This window comes from Scomber japonicus, chromosome 7 (assembly GCF_027409825.1).
Source record: "Scomber japonicus isolate fScoJap1 chromosome 7, fScoJap1.pri, whole genome shotgun sequence".
NCBI classification, from domain to species: Eukaryota; Metazoa; Chordata; class Actinopteri; order Scombriformes; family Scombridae; genus Scomber; species Scomber japonicus.
Genome location: NC_070584.1, coordinates 34,696,018 through 34,712,048, shown reverse-complemented (window position 1 = coordinate 34,712,048; position 16,031 = coordinate 34,696,018). Strand labels below are relative to the sequence as shown.

At 45.4% G+C, this 16,031-nt stretch overlaps 1 protein-coding gene across 1 annotated transcript in view; it reads right to left on the bottom strand.

Moving 5' to 3' along the window:
* Positions 1 to 15,659, bottom strand: part of frem1b (Fras1 related extracellular matrix 1b) — a 309,123-nt gene extending 293,464 nt beyond the window's left edge. Inside the window, exons 1-7 of the mRNA XM_053322680.1 lie at positions 15,441 to 15,659; positions 15,264 to 15,358; positions 12,693 to 12,952; positions 11,136 to 11,335; positions 7,382 to 7,705; positions 6,495 to 6,603; positions 5,312 to 5,443 (exon numbers count right to left, since the gene is read on the bottom strand). Of these exons, the coding sequence (XP_053178655.1) occupies positions 5,312 to 5,443; positions 6,495 to 6,603; positions 7,382 to 7,705; positions 11,136 to 11,335; positions 12,693 to 12,952; positions 15,264 to 15,358; positions 15,441 to 15,659 (1,339 nt within the window). The remainder of the gene's footprint in view (positions 1 to 5,311; positions 5,444 to 6,494; positions 6,604 to 7,381; positions 7,706 to 11,135; positions 11,336 to 12,692; positions 12,953 to 15,263; positions 15,359 to 15,440) is intronic.
* Positions 15,660 to 16,031: the final 372 nt, after the last annotated feature.

Here is a 16,031-nt window from a genome sequence, read left to right as displayed (position 1 = left end):
GAATCTGATTACTTCATAAAGTAATAAATTGTTAAATTGTGTATTATCTTAAAAATATGTTTGTTTAAAATAATCAGTCGTTTAAACTGAAGCCTCAAAATCTCAACATGACGTCATTTCGAAACATTTAATATGACAAGTTTTCCACCTCAGACAATCCTCAACACATTAAGGATTAACAATATTTTCATTATTGATATAAAAAAAAAACTATAAAATGTCTTGAAAAACGTCTGTTAATATAATATAATTTTCTTTATGCTTTGTTCCTCTAATGTCACATTTTAGAGGCTGAAACCTTCCTTCCTTCTGTCCTTCCTTCTCTCTTTCTTTCCTCCATCTCCCTTTTCTTTCTTCCTACCTTCTTTTCTTCCCTCCCTTCCTTCCTCCCTTTTAGCAGCCTATAAAAAGTGAAAAGCATGTTTTCATGTCTATGGTTCAACTTTCCTCTCTTCCTTCCTCTCTCCTTTCCTTCCTTCTCCCTTCCTTCCTTCCTCCTTTCCTTCCTTCCTTCCTCCCTCCTTTCCTTCCTTCTTCTTTCCTTTCCGCCTTCCTTCCTCCCTCCTTTCCTTCCTTCTTCCTTCCTTCCTTCCTTCCTTCCTTCCTTTCTTCTTCCTTCCTTCCTTTCCTTCCTCCCTCCCTTCTTGTCTTCATTCCTTCCTTCAACACCTTCAGATATGAAATGTAAGACTTTTTATTACCTTGAAAGGACTTTTAATGCTTTTCTGCATGTTTTTTATCTCTACCGTTCAGCTTTCCTCTCTTCCATCCTCCCTCCTTTCTTTCCTCTCTTCCTTCCTCCCTCCTTTCTTTCCTCTCTTCCTTTCACACTCTGACGTCTGAGGAGCGTTTGCAGCTTTTTGCAGTATGAAGCGTTTCCTCTTCACTCTCAGAGCTTATTTCTGTGTTTTTCTATGAGTGTAAAGCAGCCATGAAAGGTTAACTCCCTGCCGCCTGGATCCCTCGGGGGGGTGGCTGCACTCCTGCCACCCCCCCCCAATTCACCCCCCCCCCCCTCCTTTTCTAGCTGGTAGCATTAAAACCTGTTTGGGGACAGTGCATCTGCTCCCTGTGCACGGCGGCATGAAATGGCATAAGTCCCTCCAATCTGCTCCCATCCTCTCCTCTTCCCCCTAACTGCAACCCCTCCCGTCTCTCTCAGCTGAGACAAAGCGGTCGTCTCCCCCCGTGCTGCCGGGCTGGAAGGGACAGACGTGGACGGTGGGGAGAGGGGAAGCGGTGACGGCGGCGGGTTTCGGCCCCTGGCGAAGTGGCCCCGTCCCCGTTTTACACCTGATTAGGAAACACATGCAGAGCCACTAGACATATGCTTCCTCTGCTCCGACGCTCCGGCCTCGACGGATGGGCAACACATGGAGGAAAAAGGGCGGAAAAGGCCAGACGATGGGTCCTCTTTGGGAATTTGGTGTGTGTGTGTGTGTGTGTGTGTGTGTGTGAATACCAGCACGCGATGAAATGACCGAGTCTCTCTGTGTTTATATTTAACTTCAATGAATCAGCTGCTTCTACTTCCTGTTAAAATTTAATAGTTTATATCCTTTAATTTTATTCTGTTCTGCTATTCTGGTCTTATTATTGTCATCTATAGTGTTATCCTCTTATCTATTTAATTTGTGTATTTATTTTGTCTTTTAATCTCTTTTTTAACCTAACTTTAGTCCTTTTATTAAACTTCTTCTATTTTACCCTTAATTTTTTTTTTACTCTTACTTTTAATAAACGTTTTCTCTTATTCCACTTATTCATTTAATTACTTTTGTCTATTTAATTATTTATTAACCCACAGTGCTTACATGTATGTATAGAAATGTCCTGGATGGAGTTATGACAAATGTTAATGTTAATACCGTGGAGAATGTAAAAGGAATTGAAAGTAAAATCAAGTCATTTTCATCCCGGGCTGAGATGGACCTGCTGCGTCTTCTTCCATTGTTTCCTCCATGGTTTCCTTCCACCCTTCCTTCCTTCCTTCTCTCCTTACTTTCCTCCATGGTTTCCTTCCACCCTTCCTTCCTTCCTTCCTTCTCTCCTTACTTTCCTACATGGTTTCCTCTCTCATTTCACCTGACCATGGAGTTGACTTTGGCTGAAGGTGATTGCTGATAGGCTGTCCCAATCAGTGGTGACGTTTGAGTCACGTTCACGTTTGAGAGGGAAACGACAAATTGAGTTTTTTTTTTTTTTTTAGTAGAAGTAACGGGTACTCACGGTTATGGATGTAGTGGAGTAAAGAGTACAATATTTGCCTCTCAAATGTACTTGAGTAAAGTCATGAGTACTCCCCAAAAATGATACTCGAGTAAAGTACAGATCCCTCAAAATTGTACTTAAGTACTGTACTCAAGTAAATGTACTCCGTTACTGTCCGGCTCTGGTAATGTGAGCGTGAGTAGTAGCGTTGCATCTTGGGTAATGTGAGTGTGAGTAGTGGCGTTGCATCTTGGGTAATGTGAGTGTGAGTAGTAGCGTTGCATCTTGGGTAATGTGAGTGTGAGTAGTAGCGTTGCATCTTGGGTAATGTGAGTGTGAGTAGTAGCGTTGCATCTTGGGTAATGTGAGTGTGAGTAGTAGCGTTGCATCTTGGGTAATGTGAGTGTGAGTAGTAGCGTTGCATCTTGGGTAATGTGAGTGTGAGTAGTAGCGTTGCATCTTGGGTAATGTGAGTGAGTAGTCAGTAGCGTTGCATCTTGGGTAATGTGAGTGTGAGTAGTCAGTAGCGTTGCATCTTGGGTAATGTGAGTGTGAGTAGTTGCGTTGCATCTTGGGTAATGTGAGTGTGTGTAGTAGCGTTGCATCTTGGGTAATGTGAGTGTGAGTAGTAGCGTTGCATCTTGGGTAATGTGAGTGTGAGTAGTAGCGTTGCATCTTGGGTAATGTGAGCGTGAGTAGCAGCGTTGCATCTTGGGTAATGTGAGCGTGAGTAGTAGCGTTGCATCTTGGGTAATGTGAGCGTGAGTAGTAGCGTTGCATCTTGGGTAATGTGAGTGTGAGTAGTAGCGTTGCATCTTGGGTAATGTGAGTGTGAGTAGCAGCGTTGCATCTTGGGTAATGTGAGTGTGAGTAGTAGCGTTGCATCTTGGGTAATGTGAGTGTGAGTAGTAGCGTTGCATCTTGGGTAATGTGAGTGTGAGTAGTCAGTAGCGTTGCATCTTGGGTAATGTGAGTGTGAGTAGTCAGTAGCGTTGCATCTTGGGTAATGTGAGTGTGAGTAGTCAGTAGCGTTGCATCTTGGGTAATGTGAGTGTGAGTAGTTGCGTTGCATCTTGGGTAATGTGAGTGTGAGTAGTAGCGTTGCATCTTGGGTAATGTGAGTGTGAGTAGTAGCGTTGCATCTTGGGTAATGTGAGTGTGAGTAGTAGCGTTGCATCTTGGGTAATGTGAGTGTGAGTAGTAGCGTTGCATCTTGGGTAATGTGAGTGTGAGTAGTAGCGTTGCATCTTGGGTAATGTGAGTGTGAGTAGTAGCGTTGCATCTTGGGTAATGTGAGTGTGAGTAGTCAGTAGCGTTGCATCTTGGGTAATGTGAGTGTGAGTAGTAGCGTTGCATCTTGGGTAATGTGAGTGTGAGTAGTAGCGTTGCATCTTGGGTAATGTGAGTGTGAGTAGTAGCGTTGCATCTTGGGTAATGTGAGTGTGAGTAGTAGCGTTGCATCTTGGGTAATGTGAGTGTGAGTAGTAGCGTTGCATCTTGGGTAATGTGAGTGTGAGTAGTAGCGTTGCATCTTGGGTAATGTGAGCGTGAGTAGTAGCGTTGCATCTTGGGTAATGTGAGCGTGAGTAGTAGCGTTGCATCTTGGGTAATGTGAGCGTGAGTAGTAGCGTTGCATCTTGGGTAATGTGAGCGTGAGTAGTAGCGTTGCATCTTGGGTAATGTGAGCGTGAGTAGTAGCGTTGCATCTTGGGTAATGTGAGCGTGAGTAGTAGCGTTGCATCTTGGGTAATGTGAGCGTGAGTAGTAGCGTTGCATCTTGGGTAATGTGAGCGTGAGTAGTAGCGTTGCATCTTGGGTAATGTGAGCGTGAGTAGTAGCGTTGCATCTTGGGTAATGTGAGCGTGAGTAGTAGCGTTGCATCTTGGGTAATGTGAGTGTGAGTAGTAGCGTTGCATCTTGGGTAATGTGAGTGTGAGTAGCAGCGTTGCATCTTGGGTAATGTGAGTGTGAGTAGTAGCGTTGCATCTTGGGTAATGTGAGTGTGAGTAGTAGCGTTGCATCTTGGGTAATGTGAGTGTGAGTAGTAGCGTTGCATCTTGGGTAATGTGAGTGTGAGTAGTAGCGTTGCATCTTGGGTAATGTGAGTGTGAGTAGTAGCGTTGCATCTTGGGTAATGTGAGTGTGAGTAGTAGCGTTGCATCTTGGGTAATGTGAGTGTGAGTAGTAGCGTTGCATCTTGGGTAATGTGAGTGTGAGTAGTCAGTAGCGTTGCATCTTGGGTAATGTGAGTGTGAGTAGTAGCGTTGCATCTTGGGTAATGTGAGTGTGAGTAGTAGCGTTGCATCTTGGGTAATGTGAGTGTGAGTAGTAGCGTTGCATCTTGGGTAATGTGAGTGTGAGTAGTAGCGTTGCATCTTGGGTAATGTGAGCGTGAGTAGTAGCGTTGCATCTTGGGTAATGTGAGCGTGAGTAGTAGCGTTGCATCTTGGGTAATGTGAGCGTGAGTAGTAGCGTTGCATCTTGGGTAATGTGAGCGTGAGTAGTAGCGTTGCATCTTGGGTAATGTGAGTGTGAGTAGTAGCGTTGCATCTTGGGTAATGTGAGTGTGAGTAGTAGCGTTGCATCTTGGGTAATGTGAGTGTGAGTAGTAGCGTTGCATCTTGGGTAATGTGAGTGTGAGTAGTAGCGTTGCATCTTGGGTAATGTGAGTGTGAGTAGTAGCGTTGCATCTTGGGTAATGTGAGTGTGAGTAGTCAGTAGCGTTGCATCTTGGGTAATGTGAGTGTGAGTAGTAGCGTTGCATCTTGGGTAATGTGAGTGTGAGTAGTAGCGTTGCATCTTGGGTAATGTGAGTGTGAGTAGCAGCGTTGCATCTTGGGTAATGTGAGTGTGAGTAGCAGCGTTGCATCTTGGGTAATGTGAGTGTGAGTAGTCAGCTCTTGATGCATACTCTGCATTTCTGGAGAATCTAGTAAACCATCCAGGAACTTCTCACATACTCTAAATCACTACGCAGTTAAACACACTACATACTTCACATGACGTCAGAGTTAGTAGAGTAGTAGGAAAGTATGAGGTTTAGAACAGACCCACAGTGTGTGGATTAGAGAGCAGCTTCCTGTGACCTTTGACCTCTCACCTCTGACACTGAGGCGTCCGTGCAGCGGTCCGTCGACAGCCACGAGGTAGACCGAGTCGATGTTGTCATTGTCGACTATCTGCAGCTCCTCCCACGTGATCGGTCGGGACTGACCCTCCAACAGATCCAGACCTGAAAACACCAAACATTAAAAAACTGAGAATAAAATAAAGAGTTGGAACAGTTTTTATTTCCTGTTTTAGATTTTTGAAAAGAGTTAGTTATTATTCTAGGAAGGAAGGAAAAGAAGAAAGGAAGGAATGAAAGATGGAAGGAAGGAAGGAAGGAAGGAAGGAAGGAAGGACAGATGGAACAAAGAGAAGAGAAGAAGGAAGGAAGGAGGGAAGGAAGGAAGGAAAGAAGAAAGGACAGATGGAACGAAGAGAAGACAAAAAGGAACGAAGAGAAGACAAGAAGGAAGGAAGGAAGGAAGGAAGGAAGGAAGGAAGGAAGGAAGGACAGAAGGAACAAAGAGAAGAGACAAAGGAAGGAAGGAAGGAAGGAAGGAAGGAAGGAAGGAAGGAAGGACAGATAGAACGAAGAGAAGACAAGAAGGAAGGAAGGAAAAGAAGAAAGGAAGGAATGAAAGATGACAAATGGAAGGAAGGAAGGAAGGAAGGAAAAGAAGAAAGGAAGGAAGGAAGGAAGGAAGGAAGGAAGGAAGGAAGGAAGGAAGGAAGGAAGAAAGGAAGGAATGAAAGATGGAAGGAAGAAAGGAAGGAAGGGCAGATGGAATGAAGAGAAGAGAAGAAGGAAGGAATAAAGGAAGGAAGGAAAGAAGGAAAGGAGGAACATGTATAAACATCTTAGTATGAAAAGAGTTAAACCTCGAACACGGTTCATGTTAGTGATGTTTTACATACAGTACCCATGTTCCAGGAAGGAAGGAAGGAAGGAAGGAAGGAAGGAAGGAAGGAAGGAAAGAAGGAAGGAAGGAAGGAAGGAAGGACATACAGTACCCATGTTCCAGGAAGGAAGGAAGGAAGGAATGAAGGAAGGAAGGAAGGACATACAGTACCCATGTTCCAGGAAGGAGGGAAGGAAGGAAGGAAGGAGGGAAGGACATACAGTACCCATGTTCCAGGAAGGAGGGAAGGAAGGAAGGAAGGAGGGAAGGACATACAGTACCCATGTTCCAGGAAGGAGGGAAGGAAGGAAGGAAGGAGGGAAGGACATACAGTACCCATGTTCCAGGAGACTCTGGGTGCGTTTGTTTCTGCCACCCTGATGGAGATGTGGACCATGATGGGAAGGCTGACCATGAAGGACCCGTCTATCACCTGGAACTCAACCTAACAGAAACCAGAGTAACACATAATATATAACATGAAGGACCCGTCTATCACCTGGAACTCAATAATATAACAAGCTTCTAAAATACAACACATTGTTAAAGACGAAACCAAAAAGCAGTACTGCAGTACTTTTACTGTAATACTGCATACTACATCACTATAATACTGCATACTACATCACTCATAATACTGCAGTACTTTTACTGTAATACTGCATACTACATCACTATAATACTGCAGTACTTTTACTATAATACTGCATACTACATCACTATAATACTGCAGTACTTTTACTGTAATACTGCATACTACATCACTATAATACTGCAGTACTTTTACTGTAATACTGCATACTACATCACTATAATACTGCAGTACTTTTACTGTAATACTGCATACTACATCACTATAATACTGCAGTACTTTTACTGTAATACTGCATACTACATCACTATAATACTGCAGTACTTTTACTGTAATACTGCATACTACATCACTATAATACTGCAGTACTTTTACTGTAATACTGCATACTACATCACTATAATACTGCAGTACTTTTACTGTAATACTGCATACTACATCACTATAATACTGCAGTACTTTTACTGTAATACTGCATACTACACCACTATAATACTGCAGTACTTTTACTGTAATACTGCATACTACATCACTCATAATACTGCAGTACTTTTACTGTAATACTGCATACTACATCACTATAATACTGCAGTACTTTTACTGTAATACTGCATACTACATCACTCGGTACCTCGTAGTTCCTGCGGGCTGCTCGGCTGCTGTTGGGCGGCTGGTAGGCCACCTTCATGTCGTGCAGGTCCAGCCAGCTGAAGGAGGTGACGGGCTTGGTGTGGTCGTCCAGGTGGGTGACGTAGCCCTCTGCGGGGGGGGCGGTCACATTGAACACCAGCCTCTCCTGGGGGGTTTCCTGGTCCTTGGCGTCCAGGGTGGCGGTGGTGATCGGGGTGAGGATGAACTGATCCACCTCCAGGATGAAGGAGGGCATGAAGGCGGCCTGAGGAAGCTGGTTCTGCATGGCTCCGTGGATCAGAACCGGCAACCACACCGCCTCAGACTGGGGGGGGGGGGGGGGGGGTGTAAAGAGAAGGTTCAAACTCATCTTCATTAAAGGGCCACATACAGAACAATTTGATCTCATGTGGGCCGGATCATTAAAAGGAAGGAAGGAAGGCAGGAAGGAAGGACGGAAGGAAGGAAGGGAGGAAGGAACGAAGAGAAGAGAAGACAAGAAGGAAGGACAAATGGAGGGAAAAGAAGGAGAAGGAAGAGAATACAGGAAGGAAGGAAGGTAGGAAGAATGGAAGGATGGAAGGATGGAAGGAAAGAAGGAATGATGGAAGGAAGGAAGGAAGGAAGGAAGGATGGAAGGACAGATGGAACGAAGAGAAGACAAGAAGGATGGAAGGAAAAGATGACAGGAAGGAAGGAAGTAAAGAAGGAAGGAAGGAAGGATTGGAGGAAAGAAGAAAGGCAGGAAGGAAGGAAAGATGGAAGGAAGGAAGGAAAGATGGAAGGAAGGGCAGATAGAACGAAGAGAAGACAAGAAGGATGGAAGGAAGGAAAGAAAGATGGAAAGAAGGAAGGAAGGAAGGAAGCAAAGACAGATGGAACGAATAGAAGACAAGAAGGAAGGAAGGAAAATAAGCCAGGAAGGAAGGAAGGAAGGAAGGAAGGAAGGAAGGAAGGGCAGATAGAACGAAGAGAAGACAAGAAGGATGGAAGGAAAAGACGACAGGTAGAAGGAAGGAAGGAAGGATGGAAGGAAGGATGGAAGGAAGGAAGGAAAGAAGGAAGGAAGGAAGGACCCATTCTCCAAAGATAAAGTTTGAATGTTTTCCTAGAAAGACTCTCTTGCTGCAACATGATTATAAACCCAGCAGCTGGTTTAAATCGAACACACACACACACGTTCACTTTAACACCACACACACACACACACACACACACACACACACACACACACACACACACACACACACACACACACACACACACACACACCACATAAGAAGCGACACATACAGTCACAACCTCTCGGTGTTAAAGAGTCGAGTGAAGCTCAGAATAGACGATCCGATGTGTGAGAGGTGAGAAGTGACGGCTCTACGTGAGTTAAGACGCAGCGTTGATGTGCTAACAAGGACTTTTTAGGATGCTGGAAGCTTTTTGGAGCTTTTTGAACCTCTGCAGAAGAAAGGGAAGGAAGGAAGGAAATAAGGATGGAAGGAGGGAGGGAGGGTGAAAAGAAATGCTCCACATCCACACAGCAGGAAGTGGGATGGCACCTTTCTGACTGCCAATAAAAAACCTCACATCTTCACCATCACACTTCTACTCTTCTTCTTCTATTATTTTTAGTAAAGAAGGTAGGGGGGAGGAAAGAAAGAGAGAAGGAAGGAAAGGAAGGAAGAAAGGGAGGGAGGGAGGAAGGAAGGAAGGAAGGAACGAACAAACGAAGGAAGGAAGGAAGGATGGAAGGAAGGAAGGAAGGAAGGAAGGAAAAAAAGGACAGCTGAAAGGGAGGAAGGAAGGAAAGTTGGGAGGGAGGAAGGAGGGAAGGAAGGAAGGAAAGTTGGGAAGGAGGGAGGAAGGGAGGAAGGAAGGAAGGAAGGAAGGAAGGAAGGATGGAAGGCAGGGAGGAAGGCAGAAAGGAAGAGAGGAAGGAAGGAATGAAAGAAGGAAGGAAGGAAGGAAGGAAGGAAAGACAGAAGGAACGACAGAAGGAAAGACAGAAGGAAGAAAGGACACTTGAAGGAAGGAAGGAAGGAAGGAAGGAAGGAAGGAAGGAAGGAAGGAAGGAAAGAGGGGAGGGAGGGAGGAAGGAAGGAAAGTTGGGAGGGAGGGAGGAAGGAAGGAAAGTTGGGAGGGAGGGTGGGAGGGAGGAAGGAAAGTTGGGAGAGAGGGAAGGAGGGAGGGAGGGAGGGAGGGAGGAAGGAAGGAAGGAAGGAAGGAAGGAAGGAAGGAAGTAAAGACAGAAGGAAGAAAGGACCGCTGGAAGGAAGGAAGGAAGGAAGGAAGGGAGGAAGGGAAGGAGGGAAGGAGGAAGGAAGAAAGGGAAGGAAAGAAGGAAATATGAAGGATGTTGGAAGCTTTTTGGAGCTTTTTGAACCTCTGCAGAAGAAAGGGAAGGAAGGAAGGAAATAAGGAAGGAAGGAGGGAGGGAGGGAGGGTGAAAAGAAATGCTCCACATCCACACAGCAGGAAGTGGGATGGCACCTTTCTGACTGCCAATAAAAAACCTCACATCTGACTCGGATGTAACAAAATATACAGTTTGTTTAATTAAAGCAGCGTTACTACACTTCTACTCTTCTTCTTCTACTATTTTAAGATGTGTGACGATACGCTCAGCTCACGAGAGGAGATGAGTACTTTCTAAATATATAATTATCATAAAAAGGTTTCTCCATATAGATATTTTATAGATGGATCATTTTGGTATTAACCAGGTGAGGAGTTCTGGTCCTCTGAAATGAGGCCAACCAGGAAGTAACTTAGAGCTGCATTCTATCCAAAGGCCACCAGGGGGCGACCGTCTCTATACAAGTCGATGGAGAATTCATGGCTCCGCCTCAAGCCCATATAAGTAGAATCCGTGAATCCGTTGAAATGAACGTAACATCCGTGACGTCACCCATTGGTTTGTGGACTGCTGCTCGGAAGCCAATAGTTTCTAATCTAGGCAGCGCCATCTTGAAAATTTCAGGTGCATGCTGGGAAAAATAAAAACATGGATTCTGCTTATATGGCCATGGGCGGAGCCATGGGAGGAGAGGGGAGGTTGCTATGGTTACGAGGGCTGGATCTCGAGGACATTGGTCAATCAACCTGTCAATCAGGACGTAGCCACGCCCTAATGCATACCCTGCTTTATCGTCACATATAAAATCAGGGAGGCCAAAATGTCCCAAATGAACATCATACTGCATTGAAGAAGGCTTTAAACTAGCGATTGAGACCATAAACACATTTTGAAAACGTTTACTGAGGTTAGAAATCAAGTGAGAAGTTGGTGAATTCTCCATTGACTTGTATAGAGACGGTCGCCCCCTGGTGGCCTTTTGATAGAATGCAGCTCTAAATTACTTCCTGGTTGGCCTCATTTCAGAGGACCAGAACTCCCCACCTGGTTGAGACCTGAGGTTAACCTGCTCCTATCCTCATCTCATACTTCTGACTGAGATCTTCTCAGCAGGTAGAAGCTGTAACAAGGTTAATGATCCACACGTGACTTTATGAAAAGAAGACATGAAGCGCAAATGAGCGATAGAAAACCGATCGTCTTTTTTTTTTTTTTTTTGGCGCCCGCCTTAATTACAACTTTAGTCTCACGAGATGCACACCCCAAATTATTTTAAGATGTGTGGATGTTAATTATAACTTTAAATAACCTTTTCATACGTTTAAGAATGAAGCATGCATTAATAATATTGATATCAGTATTTCTACTTATTTTAGGGGTAATTTCTGGATGTTATCTTCACCTCCAGCAGGGTCCTGGTGGTCTTCTCCCTCAGCTCCACCCTGAGGGGGATGTAGTCAATCTCTGGAGACGGAGGACTGAGGTGCTGGTACTTCAGACCCGACCTCAGGAAGTCCTGACAGCTGGTTTTAAGGAAGCGGACCTCCTTGGTGTTGTGGAGACAAGGTTTGTTTCCTGGGCAGAGATCTGCTGTCTCTCTGCCTGAAGGGAGGAAGGAAGGAAGGGAGGGAGGGAGGGAGGGAGGGAGGGAGGAAGGAAGGAAGGAAGGAAGGAAGGAAGGAAGGAAGGGAGTGAGGGAGGGATGAAGGAAGAGAGGGAGGAAGGAAGGAAGGGAGGAAGGATGGGAGGAATGAAGGAAGGGAGGAAGGAAGGAAAGAGAGAGGGGAGGGAGGGAGAAAAGAAGGGAGGAAGGAAGGAAAGAGGGAAAGGAGGGAGGGAGGGAGGGAGGAAGGAAAGAAGGGAGGGAGAGATTGAGGAAGGGGGGAGGGAGAAAGGAAGAAAGGGAGTGAAGGAAGGAAGGAAGGTAGGAAAGAGGGAGGGACGGAGGGAGGGAGGGAGGGAGGGAGGGAGGGAGGGAGGAAAGAAATAAAGAAAGAAGGGAGGGAGGAAGGAAGGAAGGAAGGAAGGAAAGAAGGAAGGGAGGGAGGGAGGAAGGAAGGAAGGAAGGAAGGAAGGAAGGAAGGAAGGAAGGAAGGAAGGAAGGAAGAAAGGAAGGAAGGAAGGGAGGAAGGAAGGAAAGAGAGAGGGGAGGGAGGGAGAAAAGAAGGGAGGAAGGAAGGAAAGAGGGAAGGGAGGAAGGGAGGGAGGGAGGAAGGAAGGAAGGGAGGGAGAGATGGAGGAAGGGGGGAGGGAGAAAGGAAGAAAGGGAGTGAAGGAAGGAAGGAAGGTAGGAAAGAGGGAGGGACGGAGGGAGGGAGGGAGGGAGGGAGGGAGGGAGGGAGGAAAGAAATAAAGAAAGAAGGGAGGGAGGAAGGAAGGAAGGAAGGAAAGAAGGAAGGGAGGGAGGGAGGAAGGAAGGAAGAAAGGGAGGGAGGAAGGAATGAAGGAAGGAAGGAAGGAAGGAAGGAAGGAAGGAAAGAGAGAGGGGAGGGAGGGAGAAAAGAAAAAGAAGGGAGGAAGGAAGGAAAGAGGGAAAGGAGGGAGGGAGGAAGGAAGGAAGGGAGGGAGAGATGGAGGAAGGGGGGAGGGAGAAAGGAAGAAAGGGAGTGAAGGAGGGAGGAAGGAAGAGAGGGAGGGAGGAAGAAAGGAAGGAAGGAAGGGAGGGAGGGAGGGAGGGAGGAAGAAAGGAAGGGAGGAAGGAAGGAACGAAGGAAGGGAGGGAGGGAGGGAGGAAGGAAGGAAGGAAAGAATGAAGGAAGAAAAGAAGGAAGGAAAGAAGGAAGGAGGGAAAGAAGGGAGGTGAAGAACAGAAGATAAGATATAAAATATTTATTTTTCCCACAGTGGGCAAATTTAAAAATTAAAAAAAAAAAAAAAAGTTCTTTCTCTTTCTCTCTCTCTCTCTCTCTCTCTCTCTCTCTCTCTCTCAGAGCGTCGCTGTGTTAAATGAGTAACGTACCCTTCCTCTGGGTGGAGTCCTCCTCTGTCACCAGCTGACCCAGCGTCGGGGTGTTGGTGTCCACGGTCATGAGTCTGACGGTGCAGATCAGGTCCGCCGTGGTTCGGATGTTCAGGACGGAGCCGTCGATGGCGTTCGATAAAGCGAAGAACTGAGGAACCACCAGAGGAGCGCTGCCCAGCTCCACCACTCTGGACTCAGAGTCCACCACCCGAACCTGCAGGAGCAACAACTCCACCTGTGTGTCGGAGGAGGTGAACCTGCACACACACACACACACACACACACAGACACACACACACACACACATCCTTATATCAGGTTTAAAATGGGATAGGATGAGATTGGATAGGAAGGAAGGTAGGAAAGGGGGGAGGGAGGAAGGAAGAGGGAAGGAAGAAGGAAGAAAAGGAGGGAGGAAGGAAGGGAGGATGGAGGAAAGAAAGAGAGAAGGAGGGAGGAAGGAAGGAAGAAGGAAGAAAAGGAGGGAAAGGAGGGAGGAAGGAAGGGAGGATGGAGGAAAGAAAGTGAGAAGGAGGGAGTGAGGAAAGAAGTACAGAAGGAAGGAGGAAAGGGGGATAGAGGAAGGAAACGATGAGATGGGTTTGGATGAGATAGAATGAGATATTTGACATGACCTCTAATAATCTTACATGATAATTAAATGTTTAAATGATACTTTATTACTAGTATTACTGCTGCTAAGGACTGAAGGCTGACCAATCAGCTCTCTTAGAAAATGACCTGCCCATTCTTAACAGATCCTGTCAACATTGGTGCGCGGATCGCGAGAGGAGCGCTTAGGAGAGAAAGAGTTTTTAGGGATAGATGCAATTTTTTAATTGGCCAAAATATATATTTAAAAAATAATCATTGAGGCACGTGGGGGATATTATTCTGTAGGTTTGACATCCTGAGATCAAAGTGTCAGGGAGCATAATAACTTTATTTATTTATTGTAATTGTAAAAAATTGACGAAAATATATATTTGTAAAATAAGCCTTGAGGCACATGAGGGATATTATTCTGTATGTTATACAGTTGGTTTGAAATCATTCACTCAAATGGTTGAAGCGCATTATAGGTTTGTATTCTGAATGTTGAATATTAAATTAACTTAATGTCTCTATGAAAGGAAGGGCACTGAGGAAGCGATCTGCCCCAAACGTCTGTGCTGTAATAAAGTGGCATTGTGTGATCAGAGTGCTGTCCGTTTATATTGTCTGATAAATTAATATTGTATGATCTCATGAATTTACACATTAACGGAGTCGGCAATTTTCTGCCAGCATTCCTTCCTGGTTTTTGCTGCATCAGTGTTGCAACAGTGTTGCTTTTGGCCTGATGATGTGTTTGAATTCTTCATATTGTTGAAGAATAATTGTCTGCTCCTCCATGGTAAAGTAGTCTGCTCTGCAGGGTTTCTGCATGTTTGTGATTGGTCAGATGCTGCAAACACCTCCCCTTTATGTGAACGCGCAGAGATCCAGATTGGAAAACCCTGGGTTGATTTACCGAGTTGATAACCAGCTTCGTAGTACCGCTTATCCTAGACTGCGAATATCTGGATAAGTCAATCTAGGTAACGGAGAGAGATCCTGGGTAGGTTAATCCAGCTTCGTAGTACAGGCCTCCGCTCATTCCTCAGAGCATTGTTGGATCTCTTCTCTCTGTGTTAAATGTCTTTAACAGACGTTGCTGCATTAAACAGCAGAGTCTGGAGCAGGAAACAGTTGCTCAGCAGTTTTCTCTCTGTTTCCATCACAGTTACTGTTTGTATTAAACTCATTTAGAGACAAGAGTCTGAAATCATTACAGCCTGCGTCACTCTGGGTCTGATTTACTAAACGTTTGCATGTGTAAAAACTAGGGCTGTCAGCATTAAAGCGTTAATCACGATTAGATTAATGCAATCCATAACACGTTAATTTTTTTAAAATCTCATTTTAATGTAGCAAGCCTTTTTGTCCCTTCTCCTCCCCCGTAGACGGCTCCTCTAGCTGTAGCGCTATGCTTTGAAGTGGCCTCCTGCAGTAAACCTACCGCGCTGATGGAAAGTAAGAGAGCTACTGGACTTTTGAACGGCTTGTTTAACTTTAAAACACTTCCAGACGCTTCAGTTGACAAGTCAAAAGTAAAATGCAACCTGTGTCAAACGGAGTTTAACTACCACCGGAGTACGTGGAGTTTGAGTTAGCACCTCCACGCTAAACACCCAGGTGCAGCCAAGCCAGCCTCAGCTCCACCAAAGGACCATTTTGGAGTGTGGGAGTCGCAGCAGAGCCGTGATTGATTCCCAGTTAAGACACTCTGGTAAGAAATGCTTTACATTATGGGCTTAAAACTGCCTTCAAATGGAAAATAACAGGATTTTAAACATGCTATTCAAAACGCCATTAATCGTGATTAACTATGGAAATTCTGCGATTAATCGCGATTAAAATAATTAATCGTTTGACAGCCCTGGTAAAAACGTGTGCAAACTTGATATCACCTGCAAAAATGTGCAAGCTGATCTACTAAGTAAGTAAATCAGGCCCTTGAGTCTTTTAGGAGTCTTTGGTCCTCACCTGTAGACTCTCAGCATCACCGTGTCCTCGTCCAGCAGAGGACTGCCGTTATGGACGTACTTCACCTCGTCCTCCAGGAAGCTGCAGTCAAACACCTGCAGACCACACAGAGTCAAATCAAACACGAGTATCATCACTGTGAGGGGCGTGACCCTCCTCTGACTGACTGCAGCTCACCTGTGGAGTCATGCTGCCGACCCTCTGAGTGACGGGCTCGTTCATCACCACCTCCACCTTACAGTCGGCTGTGGGATCCGCTCTGATCTTCAGCTGCTTCTCACTGAGGAACACAGAGCGCCCCCTGCTGACTTCCACGCCGGAGTTCACCACAACTAGACTCCCGCTGCAGAGATCCGACACCGCGGCCAGCAGCAGCATCACGGCGACAGCAGACATCTTGGATCTGATTCTTGTTTCACAGAAGAAGAAGAAGAAGGAGTTGATCCCTAAAGAAAAGTGTGAGTGTTTCCTGTTCAGTCTGCTGCAGCCAACATCCTTCTCTCCTCTCTGTAGAGTCACTGCAGCCTGAAGAGGAAAGAAACACACTCAGATTACATTTGTCAGTGGTTTTAAACTCAGTAAATCTCTCTGTTGTCGTCATATCTTTCACATCTCCATATTCTATATTAATATTCTGAGTCTCTACTGGAATAAAAACTCCTTATTTATCTTCTACTGCTCCTTTATGCAGCCGCTCAGTTCAGCCTCTGTCTATCAACAGGCCGTTTTAGCTTTACCTGTCTCTTTAACCCTTTATAGGACACTCAT